The sequence below is a fragment of the Haliotis cracherodii genome, unplaced genomic scaffold (genome assembly GCF_022045235.1).
Source record: "Haliotis cracherodii isolate W230 unplaced genomic scaffold, xgHalCrac1.p SCAF_22, whole genome shotgun sequence".
Lineage (NCBI taxonomy): Eukaryota > Metazoa > Mollusca > Gastropoda > Lepetellida > Haliotidae > Haliotis > Haliotis cracherodii.
Genome location: NW_027266278.1, coordinates 327,305 through 351,318, shown reverse-complemented (window position 1 = coordinate 351,318; position 24,014 = coordinate 327,305). Strand labels below are relative to the sequence as shown.

General features: G+C 39.6%; 1 protein-coding gene and 2 long non-coding RNA genes across 4 annotated transcripts in view; 1 reads left to right on the top strand and 2 right to left on the bottom strand.

Moving 5' to 3' along the window:
- LOC139471406 (uncharacterized) overlaps positions 1-4,225 on the bottom strand; it is a 29,896-nt gene extending 25,671 nt beyond the window's left edge. The window contains exons 1-4 of the mRNA XM_071253773.1: positions 4,205-4,225; positions 2,642-2,764; positions 1,277-1,487; positions 677-886 (exon numbers count right to left, since the gene is read on the bottom strand). Of these exons, the coding sequence (XP_071109874.1) occupies positions 677-886; positions 1,277-1,487; positions 2,642-2,764; positions 4,205-4,225 (565 nt within the window). The remainder of the gene's footprint in view (positions 1-676; positions 887-1,276; positions 1,488-2,641; positions 2,765-4,204) is intronic.
- Positions 4,226-6,920: 2,695 nt separating this feature from the next.
- Positions 6,921-12,755, bottom strand: LOC139471310 (uncharacterized). The gene is made up of 3 exons (XR_011653828.1): positions 12,363-12,755; positions 12,027-12,108; positions 6,921-7,401 (listed from the first exon to the last, which is right to left on the bottom strand). It is a non-coding gene; the product is annotated as an uncharacterized lncRNA (long non-coding RNA).
- On the top strand, positions 12,724-15,643 carry LOC139471311 (uncharacterized). Of its 2 annotated transcripts, none has more exons than XR_011653830.1 (4): positions 12,724-12,955; positions 13,429-13,487; positions 14,633-14,704; positions 15,456-15,643. It is a non-coding gene; the product is annotated as an uncharacterized lncRNA (long non-coding RNA). The 2 variants fall into 2 exon arrangements; XR_011653829.1 differs by having other exon boundaries at positions 14,633-14,711.
- The last annotated feature ends 8,371 nt before the right edge of the window (positions 15,644-24,014 follow it).

Sequence of the window (24,014 nt, the reverse complement as noted above, 5' to 3'; positions counted from 1 at the left end):
ATCGTTATCTGTATAGACCCTGTAACCAAACATCGACACCTGTATAGACCCTGTAACCAAACATCGTCACCTGCATAGACCCTGTAACCAAACATCGACACCTGTATAGACCCTGTAGCCAAACCTTGTCACCTGTATAGACGTCGACCCTGTAGTCAAACATCGTCACCTGTATAGACCCTGTAACCAAACATTGTCACCTGTATAGACCCCTTAGTCAAACATCGTCACCTGTATAGACCCTGTAACCAAACATTGTCACCTGTATAGACCCCATAGTCAAACATCGTCACCTGTATAGACCCTGTAACCAAACATCGTCACCTGTATAGACGCTGTAACCAAACATCGACACCTGTATAGACCCTGTAACCAAACATTGTCACCTGTATAGACCCCATAGTCAAACATCGTCACCTGTATAGACCCTGTAACCAAACATCGTCACCTGTATAGACGCTGTAACCAAACATCGACACCTGTATAGACCCTGTAACCAAACATTGTCACCTGTATAGACCCCATAGTCAAACATCGTCACCTGTATAGACCCTGTAACCAAACATCGTCACCTGTATAGACGCTGTAACCAAACATCGACACCTGTATAGACCCTGTAACCAAACACCGTCACCTGTATAGACCCCGTAGTCAAATATCGGCGGAGGGTGCTTACCGAGGGGATTGTCGGGGGAGTCGTCCCCGTACACCTTGAGGAGGAAGATGATCATAACGACGTAGATGATGGAGGTGTTAAAGTAACTGACGTAGAACGTCGCCCCGAGGCCGCCGATGAAGGTGTAACCGCCGATGGTGATGGCCACCAGCGTCGTGGCGTACTCCAGACTGATGTCCTTCACCAGACTCGTGATGACGGCAGCGCCACCTGTGTGAGTGAGTGAGTGACTGCGTGAGTGAGTGAGGTGGTTGTACATGTATACATACCCCTACACATACACATGCATAGACATAGACACACGTACAGATACACACACACACACACACACACACACACACACACACACACACACACACACACACACACACACACACACACACACACACACACACACATGCATGTGTAGACACACACACACATACATTTATGAAGTAAACACTCGATCCAACAACATGTCACTTCACGTGGTCTCCATGGAAACAAACCACTCAGAGACCAGTCTGTGTGTCATGACCGCGGCAATATTACGCTGGTCGAACAAGGTGTCATTCTATCCCAACTATAGTAGAGAGGTCTGACACAATAAAAACGCATTACCGAGCATGAGCATGGCGGTGACGATGATGTTGGTGGTGAGGGCGAAGGCGCAGAACACCTTGTGAGTCGTTCTGCCGAAGCGCGCCCTGATCACCTGGAGAAAAGTCTTGGCGCCAGGTGCCCGTATCTTCAGTTGCACGGACAGGGTGGCGAACAACAGGATCTGGATTGTCGCCCCTGCCGCGTACCAGAAGGGTCCACTGATGCCATACTGAAAATAACAAAAGGAAACACACTAGGAAACAATAACTTCATACCAGGAAACAATAGGAAACACACTTGCAAACACCACCAGAAGGGCGCACTGATGCCGTACTGAACATAACACAAGAAAACATACTAGGAAACAATAGGAAACACACTACCAGATGGCCCACTGATGCCGTACTGAAAATAACAAACGGAAACACTCTAGGAAACAATAGGAAAACGCACCAGCAAACACATTTCCAGATTGGCCCCTGATGCTGTACTGAAAATAACACAAGGAAACAAACTAGGAAACAATAGCAACACACCAGCAAACACACAAGTAGAAGGGTCCACTGATTCCGTACTGAAAATAACACCAGAAACACACTAGGAAACAATAGCAACACACCAGCAAACACATAAGTAGAAGGGCCCATTGATTCCGCACTGAAAATAACACAAGGAAACAAACTAGGAAACAATAGCAAGACACTAGCAAACACACAAGCAGAAGGGCCCACTGATGCAGTACTGAAAATAACACAAGGAAACAAACTAGGAAACAATAGCAACACACCAGCAAACACACAAGCAGAAGGGCCCACTGATTCCGTACTGAAAATAACACAAGAAACAAACAAGGAAACAATAGCAACACACCAGCAAACACACAAGCAGAAGGGCCCACTGATTCCGTACTGACAAATAACATAAGAAACACACTAGGGAACAATGGCCTGCAAACACACCAGTAAACACACTTCCAGATGGGCCCCTGATGCTGAAAACAACACAAGGAAACACACTAGGAAACGCACAAGGAAACACCCTAGCAGAAGGGCCCACTGACGCCGTACAGAACATAACACAAGGAAACACACCAGGAAACAATAGGAAACACATCACAAGAAGGGCCCACAGATGTTGTACTGAAAATACCAAAGTGTTCCTTCATTGAAAATTGAGTCATTTGGAACGATCCCAAAGGAGATATCTGTTTAAACAAAGATTTTCGAAGCAGCCCGACAGAGTCACGATTAGGGAAATCATTACGTGCTGGTGTTGAATCACGCGGGAACAAATGCTGTCGTGATTCGAATGTCTTTGATATCATATACACAGTGCATGCTGAGGTATAAACTAGGTTTGTCATATCGACCAAAGACGCCTTACTTTACTGGCGACTGTGGACGACTGCAGCAGTGTGGCGGCCCACGTCCACTGGGAGACGATCGTTGTGGCTGTCAGTCCGGCGTTCACCGTCCCCCCAGCGTCGAACGCCGTGTCAAGATTGTTCTGTAAAATAGGTGAAAATTCATTTCTTTTTTAAATCCTCGATCAATCAGTGTGTGGATGAGCGAGTGAGTGAGTGAGTGAGCGAGTGAGTGAGTGAGTGAGTGAGTGAGTGAGTGAGTGAGTGAGCGAGCGAGCGAGCGAGCGAGCGAGTGAGTGAGTGAGTGAGTGAGCGAGCGAGCGAGCGAGTGAGCGAGTGAGTGAGTGAGTGAGTGTTGATACATTAAGACAAGGAGGGGAGACGTCTGAGCTGAAGACCAGTAATCGATTGATTCCACACCATTTGTATTTTTATAGGAACACGGGTGAGTGAGTTAGGTTTAACGCCGCTTTTAACAATATTCCAGTCAGCTTAATGTGAGAGGAAAGCCAGAAGTGATGCAGGTCTCAGACGTTTACCACTTCGGTGAAACCCACGAGCACGGGTATGGTGCTGACAAACCTAGAAACATAATTGGGGTGAACCGGGATTCGAACACACAATCATAGGTTCCTGGCGTGCCCAAGTGACGCAACTCTCACAGCGAATCGCGGCGCCTTAGACGACTGGGCCCCCCGTGCCCCCTAAAGGAACATGGACGCAATTCTTCTTCGGGTCATTTTTAAAATAAAGATTTGTTTTATGAGCACGTTGTTTTAAAACAATAACTCACTGTTTTGAGAGTTTTGGCTGCTGCCCCGTTACTTTTGAAATAAGTAAATTGTGTAAGATATATTTTAAAACAATATGTCGATCGCTATCGGGAATTCCGTGATGTCATGCTACGTCGCCTTCAGCAAAAGGAATCCCGTATATCACTAACAGTCTCACTGTCCTCTGGGGCCAGTCCCGGGTCACATTACACCACCATTGTGATTAGTCATTCACCCCCGTGATGTGGGACGCGCGTTCGCTCTGTCACCAGGCGGCAGGTTGCAAAGTACTTAGCATGATGTACAATACGGTTGCCTCATGTCGCTACACAAAGGTAGACAATTGTCACAGATCGATTTGCTGATACAGACATTTGTCACAGATCGAACTTCTAAGGGGCGTCTATCACAGACCGATATACCTAAATATGAATTTGTAACAGATCGATATAACGAGACAGTCGTTTGTCACAGATCGATATAAGGGCACAGATATTTGTCACAGATCGATATAACGAGACAAATATTTGTCACAGATTGAAATACATTTGTCAGATACTGATCCGCTATGATAACAGATCATTACTCTGACAAACATAACAGTATAACAGATCGACTCACCGAGCGACAGGTTTTAAGTCAACCCTGGAACTTCAATCAAATCTTTCTCGTTCTGAGACCTTGCATCCAATTCTTCTTCAAACAAATATTTGATAATTACCACTGCTTACACATCTGCTTCTAATGTCTTTATGGGAACAATCTGTCTGACGCCATGCTGTCCACGCGAAGTAATTGCATGGAAATTACGACGTAATCTAAACCCTTCATGTTGCTCTCGCCCGGCAGGTGAAGAGTCAAAACCTTCTCCCAGTGTACAAGACAAGACGATGAATGTCGGGATAAAGACGAATAACGCTGTATATTGCTACGTTATCGCCAGTGAACAAGACAAGACAATGGATGTCGGGATAATCACAGATAACGATGTATATCTCTACTTTATTGCAAGTGTTCAAGACAAGACAATGGATGTCGGGATAAACACGGATAACGCTGTATATTACTACGTTATTGCCAGTGTACAAGACAAGACAATGGATGTCGGGATAAAGACGGATAACGCTGTATGTTCTAACTTTATCGCCAGTGTACAAGACAAGACGATGGATGTCGGGATAATCACAGATAACGCTGTATATCGCTACGTTATCGCCAGTGTACAAGACAAGACAAGACAATGGAAGTCGGGATAAAGACGGAAAACACTATATATCGCTACGTTATTGCCAGTGTACAAGACAAGACAATGGATGTCGGGATAATCACAGATAACGCTGTATGTTCTAACTTTATCGCCAGTGTACAAGACAAGACAATGGATGTCGGGATAAAGACGGATAACTCTGCATATCGCTACGTTATTGCCAGTGTACAAGACAAGACAATGGATGTCGGGATAAACACGGATAACGCTGTATATAGCTACGTTATCGCCAGTTTACAAGACAAGACAATGGATGTCGGGACAATCACAGATAACGCTGTATATCGCTACGTTATCGTCAGTGTACAAGACAAGACAATGGATGTCGGGATCAAGACGGATAACTCTGCATATCGCTACGTTATTGCCAGTGTACAAGACAAGACAATGGATGTCAGGATATTCACAGATAACGCTGTATATCGCTACACTATCGCCAGCGTACAAGCCAAGACAATGGATGTCGGGATAAACATGGATAACGCTGCATATCGCTACGCTATTGCCAGTGTACAAGACAAGAAAATGGATGTCAGGATAAACATGGATAACGCTGTATATCCCAACGTTATCGCCAGTGTACAAGACAATACAATGGATGTCGGGATAAACACAGATAACGCTGTATATCGCTACGTTATCGCCAGTGTTCAAGCCAAGACAATGGATGTTGGGATAAAGACGGAAAATGCTGTATATCGCTACGTTATCGCCAGTGTAGTAGACAAGACAATGGATGTCAGGATAAGACGGTTAACGCTGTATATCGCTACGTTATCGCCAGTGTACAAGACAAGACAATGAATGTCGGGATAAGATGGTTAACGCTGTATATCGCTACGTTATCGACAGTGTACAAGACAAGACAATGGATGTGAGGATAAAGATGGATAATGCTGTATATCGCTACGTTATCACCAGTGTACAAGACAAGACAATGGATGTCGGAATACACACAGAGAACGCTGTATGTTCTAACTTTATCGCCAGTGTACAAGACAAGACAATGGATGTCGGGATAATCACAGATAACGCTGCATATCCCTACGTTATCGCCAGTGTACAAGACAATGGATGTCGGGATAAAGACGGAAAACACTATATATCGCTACGTTATCGCCAGTGTACAAGACTAGACAATGGATGTCTGGATCACAGCAAAAAAAGTGTAGGTTTCCGTCTTCCGGAAACCTTCCGGAAACCTTCCGGATACCTTCCCATTTTGGATCCGGCCCGGATACCTTCCGGAAACCTTCCGGAAACCTTCCAAAAAAAATGTCAAAATTTGGGGGGTGCATTTTGTTCACTTAAGTGTGAAACACATAAAAAAATTAACTTGAAAATACCAAGCAATTTGAAGGTTGTTGAAGGCATCTGGAAGGTTTCCGGAAGGTTTCCGGAAGGTATCCGGAAGGTATCCGGATGCAAATTTTCTTCATGACTTGCTTCTGGTAAATAATGTTAGCCTGTGCATTACAGGTACCTGTTGTAATATTCTGTGTTATTTTAATGGTAAATATCCTCCTAAAACATTTTTGGAGAAGAAAATTGTTCAATTTCATATTTTGTCCTTTTCGGATGTTAATGGTATTTAATGAACAAACATCAGTTCTTGTATAATGATATCCTTAAATTTCATGTCCAGACTTCCAGTTTGTACTGAGAAAAAGAAAAAGTTACAGGTACCTGTTGTAATATTCTGTGTTATTTTAATGGTAAATATCCTCCTCAAACTGAGATATGTGGGCATGCATTGTTCATAAGTTGTTTTGCGACATGGGTCCAATGTGTGAAGCTTATTGCTGGTGTCCGCCACCATGATATTGTTGCAATATTGCTAAAAGTGGCAAAACAGCATTCTCACTCACAAAAAAATGGAAAGTCATTGGCTATGTGCTTTGGCATTTGGCCCTGGTGAGATTAACAGATTAGTTTGGAACGGTATCAGTACTTGTTATATCGGGACAGTGTAGTTTCATGGGAATATAAAACAGAATACAATTGTCCCAAATTGGTGCATAAGACTAATGGCATCCATAGAAAACACCTAAATAAAGTACAGAAAAAATATCAATGTCATTTGTCTACTAAGGTGGAACTACAACTTTTGTTAAGTATTTATAGTAGGAAAACATTCAGGGCATTAGTACATTTCATATTTGTTCAGCACCTATGTTATGGCTGATCAGTATTATATATCTTTATGCTAATGAAGCAAAACAAATCATGTTTTTGGAAAAAAATATTATTTATTGATTATATGGCATTTCATAGGTACATATCACAAATTGAAATTTGATCAAGCAAGAAGAGGAACTAGCATAAAGTAACCAGTGGTGTTTGCAAGGCCTTACAGAACAGACGATTCAATGCCATTTTCTAAATGAACAAATTAGTCAAATCTCAGAAGAATTTTATTGAAGAAAAATATCTAAAGTCAATTATGTTTCTGCAGTAAACCACAAAAGTCATTCAGATTTGTATGGTCAGCATCGGTGTACACAACCTGGACATAGTCACAGTGCTTTGGCATAAATTCATTCAGACTTCATTAGTGTCATAATAAAACCACCTACAGTCACACTGATGTGGCATTATTCATTCAGAATCATCACTTTCTGAGGTGAATCTGTTGGTTGTTATCAGGAGTACTGTTCATCTTCCGGCGAGTCCCTTGTCTGAATTGTGTGAGCAAGATCTTCTTAAATGTAGCTGGTGTGAGATTGTGAAATCCAGGTACCTGAAACATTTCATAACATCTTTAGAAACTTGTTAGTCAAAAGTTATGAAACACACACATATTTACAAATGTTTAAAGTTGTTTTCTCAAACAGTGAGGTATTGACAATTTATCTTGCAACTGATATTTAACCAATCTTTGAACATGTAAATAAGCCATTGCAAACAGTAAAGTGTTCAGAAAATACAAAAATGTATCCGGTCTTCTAAAACAATACCACAAGGTTCACCTGAATTTTGGTTGAGTGTTTGCATTACATCAAAATGTAAGGAAGGGTAAACAAGACTATGAAAAACTAAGTTACATAGGTTCTTATACATAAATACATAAATGCAACTATTCATAATTATCAAAACACATGTCATGTAAGTGATCTCAAAATACAACATAATGAGCGAGTGAGTTGGTATAGTTTCATGCAGCTTGTTAGCAATATTCCAGCTATGGGCTTCACACATTGTACCCATGTGGTGAATTGAACCCGGGTTTCAGAGACTGTTTCACCCACTAGGCTACCCTTGCACACCAAATACAAAAGAAAGTATATTAGGAATTCAGACAATAGATATTCTCACCAAATTCATTAATTCATTAATGGAAGCTATATTGAAATTCAAATTTTGACAAATTAGGATGAGACTGTAGAAGCATTTATCTAAGTTATTATGGATATTAAATATCTACCGTTAATTGGTAGTCCATCATAGACAGTGATAAGAAATTCAACTGAAAAGTACAACCTGAACCATCAACTAAAAACTATGTATATTACATTAAAGGGGCCGGTCATGTATTACCGGTATGTTCTCATTCATTTTTGACACAACCCTCCCTGAAAGAAAATGCAAAGCACTTTATATTTTATTGTCCATTTTGTCAAAAGTCTCCCCTAGAGACTCTCACATTTTAGGGTGACCCTCCCTGTTTGTTCTGATCTGAATTCAAATATTCATGACTCATTATCATATTTTATCATTCATCCTATCTTTTTTGAAAATTAACTAAATAAAGATTAACTATAACATGCAAATCTGCCAAAATATTGGCCTGGCAAAGTTTAAATTAATCATAATTACTGTTATAAAGTTTTGGATCCATCGTCTGTTTCTAAATACAGTGAAACCCAACTTTGACTTGTGTGGCATTGTTGAATCATCTACCCAATGTTCTTTATGCATTGATATGCATCTGCACAGAGTGGTCAAAGTCTGTATCTGACACATAGTGTGCTACAAGGGAGACATCAGTTTGTGTCTAGCCAAACTGTCTGATAATCTCAAGGGCTGCCTTGGTAGCATCAAGGGATGTAGCTAATCCTAAATAAACATAAAACAAGTGACATCATCTCTTCTACAGAACACATGATCAAAGCCTGCCCCACCTTTGATGTTTATTACCTTGCTACTCTAAAAACAGCTAATTAGCAAAATGAACTCAATGTCAAATCATTGTGGACTAGGGATTAACAGGGCAATTAGTGTCGGGTGGGTATTAGTACTTGCAATTGTCTGTTAATTACTTAATTGAGTAGTGACGGCTTAGTCAGTTGTGCCTTTACAAATGTTATTCAACTTATCGAGTCAGTTTACTATGTACCATGCTTCTTGGGACCAAGGAAATGTATCTTGCTGGATAACAGTTTTTTTCTAATTTATCAGAGATCAGAAATAATAATAATGACGTTTTTGATGTGCATTTCTTTGTTGTGTTCACTAGGATGATGGTGATGGTGTTTGAATTATTAGACACTATTTATTCCAAAAGAGGAATAGGGTTGGTGAAGAGGCAAAGCTTATTTGAACAACATATATATTGATATACAGAAACTGTACAACAAACAGATTAACTGTATCTACAGTTGAAACTATCATGATGCAAATTTTCACTGAATCAAAGTCATATATCTTTTCAAGACTCAGATCAGGTTGTAGTGATTGAAGGTCACATTAAACTTGCTAATTTCAAATCATTCATCCCACACTTATGATTTGGTTTGTTGTTTTATGCCGCACTCAAGCAATATTCCGGCTATATGTAAATAATCGAGTCTGGACCAGACAGTCCAGTGATTGACATCATGAGCATCGACCCACACAATTGGGATCAATGACATGCATCAACCAAGTCACCGAGCCTGATCGCAACCTGATGGCGTTAGTCAACTCTTTAGACGAGCATTGTCGCCCGTTACGGAAAGTATTGGGTTACAAATATCCCTTGTAAAACCTTTCAACATGTTCAAATGACACATCGAAAGGACATTGTGAAAAATTGCACCATGTTAGGATTCTTAAATACAGTTTCAGCTTGACATTGAGTACTTTAAACTTTAAAGTGAAAAATACATTCACAACAGTCGGTGAGTAAATTGGAGTAGGGGAATAATTTCGAAGGTAAACTTGTTTCAACGTTTAACAACTACATGCATTTGTGTTTGTATGAGACGATGTGTGTTTAATTCCATATATTTTACTTCAAAGCATGTTATCACAATAAATTGAGTCGGGTATCGGATAAGTTGGAGTAGAGGCTAATTTCTATTGTAAACCTGTTTTAACATTTCACAATTATTGGTCTTTGCAAGTTATCAATCCTAGTTTAAATTCATTTATTTTACCAAGGTAAAAAAAAAAATAAGGTGTCATTTTCGTCAAGTAATAATCGCCGTTTTCGCTTTCGGCGAGTATTTCGCCAGTCAGTGCTGTTTTGCTAAGGTGTCGTTTCAGCTATAACCCGCTTATTGCACATTATTAGTTTCAATTTATATTTATAATCATTTTAACCACTGTAATAAGTAAAAAAATGAAATAAAAGTATATAGAAAATAAACAAGCACTTGTTATAAAATGTGCATCCGCAGGCAATATTTATAAGATAATCCTGCATGTAGCTGTGGCCATCACACTGAAGATGCACTTCACTTCTTTTTCATATGTCCAAATTACAATGATTTAAGACAGAATATGTACTATTATGTTAAGGGATATGATCTAAATTCAATTCTATTAGGTAATCCTGAAAGGACGTCAAAAATAAACTTAGAAATTCTTAAATCAGTAGAAGACTACATTCAGCTATCCAATAGGTTTTGTGATTGTACATAGCATCTTAAATTTATAATACTATTCCTTGCCGTATATTGCAGTACACTATTACTACTAAAAATGCGACCTGACAGCGCCGACAACATAGTTTCTATAATTAGAACATGTATATAATTGTATTCCTTGACTGTACTTTTGTCATATCATATTGTATTCTAATTCTGGAGCGGTATTCAAATAAGTTTTTGCTTGTTTACCCATCCAGTTCACATATAAATGTTTAAAACAATATTTAGTAAACAAATAATTTAAACTCATGCAACAACATAGCGTGTGAAGACGATAGACCACTGAAAAGAGCATATATATGCACATCCAATGACCCCTGACATCACAAGGCATTGTTTTGCCAGGGTGTCAGGCAACAGAATACTACGAATTACATCACAGGGTACTGTGACCTGTTTGAAAAGTTAGGTACTGTATTCTAAAGGTAGGCCCAAAATTCTAGACAATCCAGTGATTGATATTGTGAACATCAATCCACACTGTTAGATGGTCACTGTCAGATGCCATGAACCAGGTCACTGAGCCTGATCACCTGATCTATTAGGTTATCTCTTATGGGTGAGGCTAAAACGGCACCTCAGCAAAATGTCACTGATTTCTCCAACGAAAACAGCACCTTGATTTGGCAAAAAGGGCTACTAATTGTTGTCTGTTATCTGGAGAGACATGTTGATTCCTGGCCGAAATATATATAAATGAAATTTCTATAAAATTACTATTTATTTCCTACTTACTAAAATAAATATGACATATATAGTATACCTGCTGTCCAGTTTCTTGACATTTTCGCCAGACTCAGGTTCAGCTTGACATTGAGCTAATCTGAGTAAAGCTACTTAAAACTTCAAAGCATGTGATCTTTCAATGATAAGTTTAGTTGCACCTCCCAATCAGAATCATGAGTAAATTTGAGCAGAGGCTAATTTCTAATGTAAACTATTTTTAGGTGACTAACATTTAACAATTATTTGTGTTTGCAAGTTTAATTGCATTTATTTTACTTCAAAGAAATCAAAGCATATTATATTTTCACAATAAGTTTAGTTGCATCTCCAAATCAGAGTCGGCAAGTAGATGCTAGTTTTTAATGTAAACCTTTTTGAAAATTTCTCAGTTATTTGTGTTTACAAGTGACCATGCAAGTTTAATTTCATGTATTCGGGCATATTCAGACCCAAGGTAAAAAAAATAACAAGGTGCTGTTTTCACCAGGCAATAGTAGGCGAGGTACTATTTCCCTTTATAGTATTACCCTCTCTTACAACTAGCATAGGTTGATGGGGACCAATTCCAACCCGGAATCCCCAAATGAGTGGGTATGGTTTTACGCTGTTTTTAGCAATACCACAGCAAGGGACACCTGACATAGACTTCACACATTGTACCCATGACAAGAATCGAACCTTGGTCTTCAGCACTTCAACCACTATGCTACCCCACCGCCAAAATTCCCAACATGATAAAGTTGTCATCACGGTATTCTTCAACAAGTTCAAGTGAAAATATCCATACCTTTCAAATGTCTTATCTTCCACTTCACTATGTTCACTGTTGCAAAACTCCTGTCATTTAATTTGTTCTTGATTATTCACACCTGCAAAAGTAAGTTTAGTCGGTACGGTATGAACTAAAAAAATGAGTCACTATAGAGTATCTAGATAAAGGAATACAAGTAAGCAAACATATTTCTACATCATATACATTAGCAAGGATTAACATAAATTAGGTAGATTGCTTATCCTACAAAAATTAAATCACACATTTACTAACATATATAACACAGAATAAGTGGCTTACAGAAGATAAATAACTTTAATACGTGATCAATATGATTAACATATTCCTTACCTGAATCAGAGACCATATAACAGTCTATGTATTATGGTCTCTGTCTGAATATGTCACATCTTCAGCTCCCTGCAATCGAGGTTGTGAAACATTTCTGCTGTAGGAATATTACATCCGCTGGGATATCCCTTGTCACACTGCCTGGCATGGTAGGCAAACGCATATTCCATACACCACATAGGTATACTTCCTAATACACACTGTCGAAATCCCCGCGGCTCCCAATATGGCCTGTATGAACTGTAATCGGCCAACCTCGTCTCTTTCCGTAACAGCTGCAGAAATGACCGCTCGTCATTCGTGACCAACTCGTGTTATTCCGGGACAAGCAAGTCTACCCATAATTCCCTGTATGGCCGAGGGCGCCATTTTGGAACACAATTGTAAACAAACACTCAAACCTCGTGTACCCGATGTACACCGTGATGCTTGATTGCGATATGCTTACCTCGTGTATCGATACATTGTTCTCAATCACCCGTAACTCCGAAATCCCGGTCGAAATCCACCTGAGCCATCCACAACGAGGACGTCAAGTATTTCGAAAACTCGATTGACAGCCGAAGGAAGGAAGAGCAGCTTGCAGATGCCAGGTATGTAGCAGGGCTTCGAGACATAATGTTCCATGATTTCTATACAGAGATCTTATGGAATGGATTGATTTAGATATTTTCCTGATCTCCATGTTACTACTGTAAACGTCAAGGGCCTTTTAGTTTTGTTGTTTTCGGAAACCCTTTGTTATTATTATGATCAAGTGTTTGTTGTGACATGGTATTTCTATTTGGGCTTGCATAAGAGCTACAGTTGCAGGACTTTTAAGGGTCGTGTCCTTATTCTCAACATAACGCTGGGATTTGATGATGAGGGTTAGTTACCAAGGGTATAAATCTGGCAAAGTGCATGTCAAACAAAACGTGGCATTCAGTTCCAATCATGTGTTGCCACCTGAACCACCTGAAAGTGAGATATGGATTACAATGAATAATGACAGCTTATCAATCTTTAACAAATTCACACTGAAACATTGAAAGGATAAAGACAACTTAGTTGTTTTCTGTTTCAGCATGTTCAGGGTTTGTGGGCAGGTTCACAGACATCCTCAGGGAGGATACCAAGTATTGAGTGAGTATTTTTGTTTGTGATAAATACAAACTACATGTATTCATCATGGTATATTTCAATGTAATGTGAAACGTCACACTCACAATAGTCCAGCTCTGTGATGGCAGCCTGTAAATAATTGAACATGGACCAGGCAATCTAGTGATTGTTATTTTCAGCAAAGATCCATGCCCTCAGAGTATGATGACAACCTAGTCTGACCACTCAATTCATTAGTTGATTAGTGTTTGCAGCGGTAGAAACTAACACTTTCAGTCCACTAGTCCTAAAATGATAGCATATAGCAAAACCTTTAAAATGTCAAAATGACAAGTGCCAATTTCTAACCCTGGTGTTTGGATGTTGTGTTTGTGTGTGTATGTATGAGTGTATTTAGGTTGGTTTGTTGTTTAACGCCGCACTCAGCTGTATGACGGCGGTCTGTAAATAATCGAGTCTGGACCAGACAACCCAGTGATTCATATCATGAGCATCGAGCCACGGAATTTAGATCAATGACATGCATCAACCAAGTCAGAGTCTGACCACCCGATCCCGTTAGTCACCTTTTACGACAAGCACAATGGCCTTTTACAGCAAGCATGGGTTGCTGAAGACCTAGTCTACCCCGGAATCTTCACGGGTCGAGTGTATTTAACTTAAATCATGAATCCTATACTTGTTTCTCTGTGCTTTTACAATGTAACCCAAATTTTCTCGGGAATAATAAAGTATTCTCTTATTTATATCATTTCTGAACAAAGTGTCATATCAAGGTTAGATCTCTGTCAAAACAGTGCCATGGAAAAGCCAAACAAATAGCCTAGAAATAAAAGTAAATACTGCATTGCATTAATCTGCATTTCAAGAAAATGTGACAATAATTCATGGAATGATATTCACCTCGGTGAGGATCTCTCTGCATTGTCGAACAAGTTATTTCCTATGTAATGTATGTGTTGAATGACCCTGACTTTGTTGTCAAAATATTGTTTTAACATTTGTTAAATATGGGGATAAATGTCATCTCTGAATGTTTGACATGAATTATTATGATTAGGGTAGTTCTAAGTCGGAATCACAACCGGGGTCTTTTCATTTGAATCAAATGTACAACATGTACAGTTTGGACATTTCTGTGATGTGAATGCTACTTATGTTTGTAGAATGTCCGGATGAATAAAAGAGACAGTCATCCGTGCAGCATCAATGCAAAGAAAGACCATAGAAGAGCAACAGTGAGTGGTAAATATTTTGAAATTATTCTGTTTGGTTCATATGGTTATTTTGCAAATATGTCTTCAGTTTGTTCCTTATCGCTGTAGGCACGGATGTCCTATTATCTAAGGCACTGCAATTTTCTGTGCAGAGTTGCATCTCTTGGGCTTAGCAGAAACCTATAGTCATGGGTTCAAATCCTGGTTCTCCCCGATTATGTTGCTAGGTTTGTCAGCATTATACACATACTCGTTGGATTCATCAAAGACCTGCATCACTTAGGACTTTCTTCCCACATCAAACTAACATGCGGTGATATATCTGGAATACTGTTCAAAGCAGTGTTAAAGCCAAATCATTTATTTAACACTGCATCCAGCAATAGTTTGGCTATATGACAAGGATTGTGAAAATATATTTTTCCATGTTGATGAGTTGAAACAATCACTAAATGACATCTCTTAAAAAGATTCCCAGCATTCCAAGCCTAATTAATAGATAAGGTTGTGATTGAGTAGGCTCATTGATCACATGTAATCATACCACAGTGATGTGGGATATTGTCCATAATAGTTATCATCGGTTTATCTGGACCGAGTTCATAACATTAGTCACTGGTTTGTCTGGTTGAGATTTGAGATGTGATTATCTTAAATGTTTAGCATATAGACTCACATATGACAACTTAAGTGATTTTGCTGCCTTCTATCTGTAAGTACATGTGGCAACAATTCTTTTTGATTGCTAAAATCTTTTTACATAATGCTGCAGAAACTGAAGTCCTGCTTGAGATCCCTGGATGAGTACTCCAGGTTGACAGTCTGGAAGGACCAGACAAGGGAGTCCTAAACAGAGGCTGCACCCCTTCAGATATCAGAGGTGATTTGCAGACAGCGACGATGAGGGTCCTGTTATTTCAATGGAGGCCGACCGAGAAATAGTATGCCAAATGGTACTGGGACACACAAAGGCTGGTCTGGCTAATGTGTGAAGACCAACCAATGCCAAGCTGGAGTGGAATTCTTCCAGGACATTCAGGAAATTCTTGTAAACACTTGAAAGGAATGATAAATGGGACTTATTGTCTTTAAATGTGGACCCAAACACCAAATGGAAAGTTCACAATTCTACTAACACAATGCAGCAGAGATAGAGTCTAACTGGTATCCCCTCATCCTGGTTCCTGTTCATCCATGGCAATATAGAAAGAAAAGGAGGATTGAGGGAAAGTAAGTCATCTGAACTGGTGAACATAATCCGTAGGTACTGTCAAGCGAACAGTTATCACACTCTGTTATGAGTATTGAAGAATAGGATGAAATTGCATACTGCATCAGGAACCATCATGTGAACACTGTTCAATGTGCGATATACTATAGGCATATGAATAAAAGAAATTGATAATTTGATTGTTGCTTATGTTTCATTTGCCAGCTGTGTAAATGGGGATGTTTCATGATTTTGCCTCAGTTTAATAGCCACACTTATCTTATGAAACCATGCATTGCTTGGGCATCTCAAGATAAATAACACATGTTTCCTTTGCTCTGAAAATGTCTGATGACACATTGATCTGTTATGTCAAAGGTTAAAGTCACAACCAGACAAAAAGTTTGTTTGTGGTCTAACTCTTCCTTTGGGCAGGGGTCGAAGTTGGAAAAAGGTCGTGTGTGATCTATATATACTACATTTTCCCTTAAATTGCCTTTTCTACAGAAGTCTTAGTAACTCTTATACATATACTGGTTACATTACTTCCATATTTTGGTCAATGATATGTTGAATTCTACCAAAGGACTGCATATTTGGTTTATGTGCTGGATAGCTCTTTGAAATGTTTTTGAAATATTTATCACTGATATTGAAGGTCAAATTCACACTCAGAAGTGATAACTCATGAGGGGTTGAAGTGTAAGATCAAGGAAACATTGAAGGGGTCATTCATAAAGTATTTCTGCAATTATAACTAAAATGCCTATTTCTGGAGATATTTGTGAAGTATTAAGCACATCGTTGTTATATTATTTGAATACACATATATGTGCAGTGGTTACAACTCCAGTGTCAAATTAACTGTCAATCCCTTTTAATAAAATAATTCACAGTAACTGAGGAAGAGCTTACTGTAGTACCATAAAACTAGGGTGAGGCAAATGTCAATGAAGTTAGTATTTTGGATATAACAAGTACATGTACCGTTACAAATAGTCTTATTATCATCTCACTAGGACCAAAGGCCCAAGTGAGCACATTGTCAATGACTTTTTCTTTTTCTCAGTACAAACTGGAAGTCTGGACATGAAATTTAAGGATATCATTATACAAGAACTGATGTTTGTTCATTAAATACCATTAACATCCGAAAAGGACAAAATATGAAATTGAACAATTTTCTTCTCCAAAAATGTTTTAGGAGGATATTTACCATTAAAATAACACAGAATATTACAACAGGTACCTGTAATGCACAGGCTAACATTATTTACCAGAAGCAAGTCATGAAGAAAATTTGCATCCGGATACCTTCCGGATACCTTCCGGAAACCTTCCGGAAACCTTCCAGATGCCTTCAACAACCTTCAAATTGCTTGGTATTTTCAAGTTAATTTTTTTATGTGTTTCACACTTAAGTGAACAAAATGCACCCCCCAAATTTTGACATTTTTTTTGGAAGGTTTCCGGAAGGTTTCCGGAAGGTATCCGGGCCGGATCCAAAATGGGAAGGTATCCGGAAGGTTTCCGGAAGACGGAAACCTACACTTTTTTTGCTGTGGATAAAGAAAGATAACTGTGCATATCGCTACGTTATTGCCAGTGTACAAGACAAGACAATGGATTTCGGGATTAAGACGGATAACGCTGTATATCGCTACGTTATTGCCAGTTTACCAGACAAGACAATGGATGTCGGGATAATCACAGATAACGCTGTATATCGCTACGTAATCGCCAGTGTACAAGACAAGACAATGGATGTCGGGATAAAGATGGATAACGCTGTATATCACTACGTTATTGCCAGTGTACAAGATAAGACAATGGATGTCGGGATAAAGACGGATAACGCTGTATATCGCTACGTTATCGCTATTGTACAAGACAAGACAATGGATGTCAGGATGAAGACGGATAATACTGTATATCACTACATTATCGCCAGTGTACAAGACAAGACAATGGATGTCGGGATAAAGACAAATAACTCTGCATATCACTATATTATCGCCAGTGTACAAGACAAGACAATGGATGTCGGGATAAAGACGGATAACTCTGCATATCGCTACGTTATTGCCAGTGTACAAGACCAGACAATGGATGTCGGGATAATCACAGATAACGCTGTATATCGCTACGTTATTGCCAGTGTACAAGACAAGACAATGGATGTCGGGATAAGCAAAGATAACGCTGTATGTCCCTACGTTATCGCCAGTGTACAAGACAAGACAATGGATATCGGGATAAACACGGATAACACTGTATATCACTACGTTATTGTCAATGTACAAGACAAGACAATGGATGTCGGGATAAAGACGGATAATAATGTTTATCGCTACATTATCGCCAGTGTACAAGACAAAATAATGGTGGTCAGGATAAAGACGGATAAATCTGCATATCGCTACGTTATTGCCAGTATACAAGACAAGACAATGGATGTCGGGATATTCACAGATAACGCTGTATATCGCTACGCTATCGCCACTTTACAAGACTAGACAATGGATGTCGGGATAAACACGGATAACGCTGTATATCTCTACGTTATCGCCAATTTACAAGACAAGATAATGAATGTCGCGATAATCACAGATAACGCTGTATATACCTACGTTATCGCCAGTGTACGAGACAAGACAATGGATATTGGGATAAAGACGGATAACGCTGTATATCACTACGTTATCGCCAATGTAAAATACAAGACAATGGATGTCGGGATAATGACGAATAACGCTGTATATCGCTATGTTATCGCCAGTGTGCAAGACAAGACAATGGATGTCGGGATAAAGACGGATAACACTCTATATCACAAGGTTATTGTCAATGTACAAGACAATACAATGGATATCGGGATAAAGACGGATAATAATGTATATCGCTACATTATCGCCAGTGTACAAGACAAGACAATCGATATTGGGATAAAGATGGATATTGCAGTATATCGATACGTTATCGCCAGTGTAAAAGACAAGACAATGGATGTCGGGATAAAGACGAATAACGCTGTATGTCCCTATATTATCGCCAATGTACAAGACAAGACAATGGATATCGGGATAATCACTGATAACGCTGTATATCGCTACGTTATCGCCAGTGTACAAGACAAGACAATGGATGTCGGGATAATCACAGATAACGCTGTATATCGCTACGTTATCGCCAGTGTTAAAGACAAGACAATGGATGTCGGGATAAAGATGGATAACGCTGTATATCGCTATGTTATCGCCAGTTTACAAGACAAGACAATGGATGTCGGGATAAACACGGAAAACGCTATATATCGCTACGTTATCGCCAGTTTACAAGACAAGATAATTGATGTCGGGATAATCACAGATAACGCTGCATATCGCTACGACATCGCCAGTGTACAAGACAAGACAATGGATGTCGGGATAAAGATGGATAACGCTGTATATCGCTATGTTATCGCCAGTTTACAAGACAAGACAAAGGATGTCGGGATAAACACGGAAAATGCTGTATATCGCTACGTTATCGCCAGTGTACAAGACAAGACAATGGATGTTGGGATAATCACAGATAACGCTGTATATTGCTACGTTATCGCCAGTGTACAAGACAAGGCAATGGATGTTGGGTTCAACACGGATAACGCTGTATTTTGCTACGTTATCGCCAGTTTACAAGACAAGACAATGGATGTCGGGATAAACACGGATAACACTGTATATCGCTACGTTCTCGCCAGTGTACAAGACAAGACAAGACAATGGATGTCGGGATCAACGGAAAACACTGTTTATCGCTACCTTATTGCCAGTGTACAAGACAAGACAATGGATGCCGGAATAAAGACGGATAACACTGTATATCGCTACCTTTTCGCCAGTGTACAAGACAAGACAATGGATGTTCGAATAAGAGGGATAACGCAGTATATCGGTATGTTATCGCCAGTGTATAAGACAAGACAATGGATGTCGGGATAAATACGGATAACGCTGTATATCGCTACGTTATCGCCAGTGTACAAGACAAGACAATTGATGTCGGAATAAAGACGGATAATGCTGTATATTGCTACGTTATTGCCAGAGTACAAGACAAGACAATGGATGTCAGGATAAAGACGGATAACGCTGTATATCGCTACGTTATCGCCAGTGTACAAGACAAGGCAATGGATGTCAGGGAAAAGATGGAAAACGCTGTATATCGCTACATTATTGCCAGTGTACAAGACAAGACACTGGATGTCGGGATAATCACAGATAAAGCTGTGTATCGCTATGTTATCGCCAGTGTACAAGACAAGACAATGTATGTCGGAATAAAAACGGATAAGGCTGTATATCACTACGTTATCGCCAGTGTACAAGACAAGACAATGGACTGTCAGGATAAAGACGGATAATGCTGTATATCACTATGTTTTCGCCAGTGAACAAGACAAGACAAAGGATGTCGGGATAAACAAGGAAAACGCTGTATATCACTATGTTATCGCCAGTGTACAAGACAAGACAATGGATATCGGGATAAAGACGGATAACTTTGCATATCGCTACACTATTGCCAGTGTACAAGACAAGACAATAGATGTCGGGATAAAGACAGATACCGCTGTATATCGCTACGTTATCGCCAGTGTACAAGACAAGGCAATGGATGTCGGCATCAAGACGGATAACGTTGTATCTTTCTACGCTATTGCCAGTTTACAAGACAAGACAATGGATGTCAGGATAAAGACGGATAACTTTGTATATCGCTACATTTTCGCAAGTGTACAAGACAAGACAATGGATATCAGGATAAACACGAAAAACGCTGAATATCGCTATGTTATCGCCAGTGTACGAGACAAGACAATGGATGTCGGGATAAAGACAGATAACGCTGTATATTGCTATGTTATCGCCAGTGTACAAGACAAGACAATGGATGTCGGGATAATCACAGATAACGCTGTATGTCCCTATGTTATCGCCAGTGTACAAGACAAGACAATGGGTGTCGAGATAATCACAGATAACGCTGTATGTCCCTATGTTATCGCCAGTGTACAAGACAAGACAATGGATGTCGGGATAATCACAGATAACGCTGTATGTCCCTATGTTATCGCCAGTGTACAAGACAAGACAATGGATGTCGGGATAATCACAGATAACACTGTATGTCCCTATGTTATCGCCAGTGTACAAGACAAGACAATGGATGTCGGGATATTCACAGATAACGCTGTATATCCCTATGTTATCGCCAGTGTACAAGACAAGACAAAGGGTGTCGAGATAATCACAGATAACGCTGTATATCGCTACGTTATCGCCAGTGTACAAGACAAGACAAGACATTGGATGTCGGGATGAAGACAGATAACAATGTAAATCGCTACGTTATTGCTAGCGTACAAGACAAGGCAATGGATGTCGGGATAATCACAGATAACGCTGTATGTCGCTACGCTATCGCCAGTGTACAAGACAAGACAATGGATGTCGAGATAAAGACGGATAGCGCTGAATATTGCTACGTTATCGCCAGTGTACAAGACAAGATAATGGATGTCGGGATAATCACAGATAAAGCTGTATATCACTACGTTATAGCCAGTGTACAAGACAAGACAATGGATGTCAGGATAAAGACGGATAATGCTGTATATCACTCCTTTATCGCCAGTGTACAAGACAAGACAATGGATATCGGAATAAGACGGTTAATGCTGTATATCGCTACGTTATTGCCAGTGTACAAGACAAGACAATGATGTCGGGATCAAGACGAATAACACTGTATGTCCCTACGTTATCGCCAGTGTACAGGACAAGACAATGGATGTCGTGATAAACACGGAAAACGCTGTATATCGCTATGTTATTACCAGTGTACAAGACAGGAAAATGAATGTCGGGATAAAGACGGATAACGCTGTATATCGCTATGTTATCACCAGTGTACAAGACAAGACAATGGATGTCAGGATAAACACGGATAACTCTGTATATCGCTACGTTATGGCCAGTTTACAAGACAAGACACTGGATATCGGTATAATCACAGATAATGCTGTATATCGCTACGTTATCGCCAGTGTACAAGACAAGACAATGGATGTCGGGATAAAGATGGATAACGCTGTATATCGCTGCATTATTGCCAGTTTACAAGACAAGACAATGGATGTCGGAATAAAAACGGATAATGCTGTATATCCGTATGTTATCGCCAGTGTACAAGACAAGACAAAGGATGTCGGGATAAACACGGAAAACGCTGTATATCGCTATGTTATCGCCAGTGTACAAGACAAGGCAATGGATGTCAGGATAAAGACGGATAACTTTGTATATCGCTACATTTTCGATAGTGTACAAGACAAGACAATGGATGTCAGGATAAACACGAAAAACGCTGAATATCGCTACGTTATCGCCAGTGTACAAGACAATACAATGGATGTCGGGATCAAGACAGATAATGCTGTTTATCGCTACGTTATCGCCAGTGTACAAGACAAGACAATGGATGTCGGGATAAAGACGAATAACGCTGTATGTCCCTACGTTATCGCCAGTGTACAAGACAAGACAGTGGATGTCGGGATAATCACAGATATCGCTGTATATCGCTACGTTATCGCCAGTGTAAAAGACTAGATAATGGATGTCGGGATAAACACGGATAACGCTGTATATCGCTACGTTATCGCCAGTGTACAAGACAAGACAATGGATGTCGGGATAATCACAGATAACGCTGTATATCGCTACGTTATTGCCAGTGTACAAGACAAGACAATGGATGTCGGGATAAAGACGGATAACGCTGTATATCGCTACGTTATTGCCAGTGTACAAGACAAGACAATGGATGTCGGGATAATCACAGATAACACTGTATATCGCTACGTTATTGCCAGTGTACAAGACAAGACAATTGATATCGGAGATTCCTAGTGTTTCTTAGTATGGGGCACGTATTACAAGAATATCCGTTGAAGCCGAATTTCGATCTGTATCATCACGACGGTACAGTGATGTCGCTGACATTATGTCACTTTTGACATTCGACTAAGCGACAGAAATAAATGAGACCACAAAATCCAACATTAATTGACTTTAACACAATATAATGACGCGTAAGTAGGAGTGTGATCAGTAACACGTCACAGCAGCTGAATATCCTTCAAATACGATCATTGTATTGTCTGGTCCAGCCTCGATTATTTACAGACCGCCGTCATATAGCTGGAATATTGTGCGGCTTTAAACAACAACAATCCTTCAAATACAAATTAGTGCGTTTGTAAATTTATTCATTTCTGAAATGTATTTGCTTGTCATCAGCTTCTGAAATGTCAGTGAAAGCCATGTGATCCGTGTTTAGCAGTTTTGTAATCAAGGTAAACAGAACATGTTATTGCTATTGCAGGATATTTATACAAATGGAATTATTTGATTAGTCTTCCGCGCTCTTGCGAAAACTTTATGTAGCAAATAATTGTCAAACTGCCACAAATATGACTTTTAATGAGTCAAAGTAAAGTCTTTATAATATAAATCCATTCTTTGGCACCTAAAGGGCCGTTCCATGGCGTCAATCGCAGGAATCTGACCGTTCTTGTTGTAAACCCCAGTGAGTTGTGCCATCTACCCATCTGTTCACACATGATTTCGCCGACATTAATGTAAACAATATGAATGAAATATTGAATCAAATTGATAAAATATATTACAAACACATGTCCAGATATACAATGAACACGTTTTAATAACCAGATAGTATAATAATTGTATCGAATGGCGTACTTCTGTTGGGATTTTTGACTGGTATTTCCGGTGTTACATGCTCGCAGTGATCAGCTGATAATGTTTTTTGAGATGCGGAAAAACATCGTGTCAGTTCAAAAACTTGAGATTATTCAAATTGTAAGAAAGTTTTTGGGAGCGATGCTTCACCGCGCTCTATAACCGAGTTAGCGCTATATTGAAGGGAACAATAGCGAGGGAATACTGTACGTAAGATTTGCGTTCCATATCGTGGCGTATCGATTATAGCTCCACGTGTATCGTATCGTGGATCAAATATCGCAACGCATCGGACTTTCGGTGTACA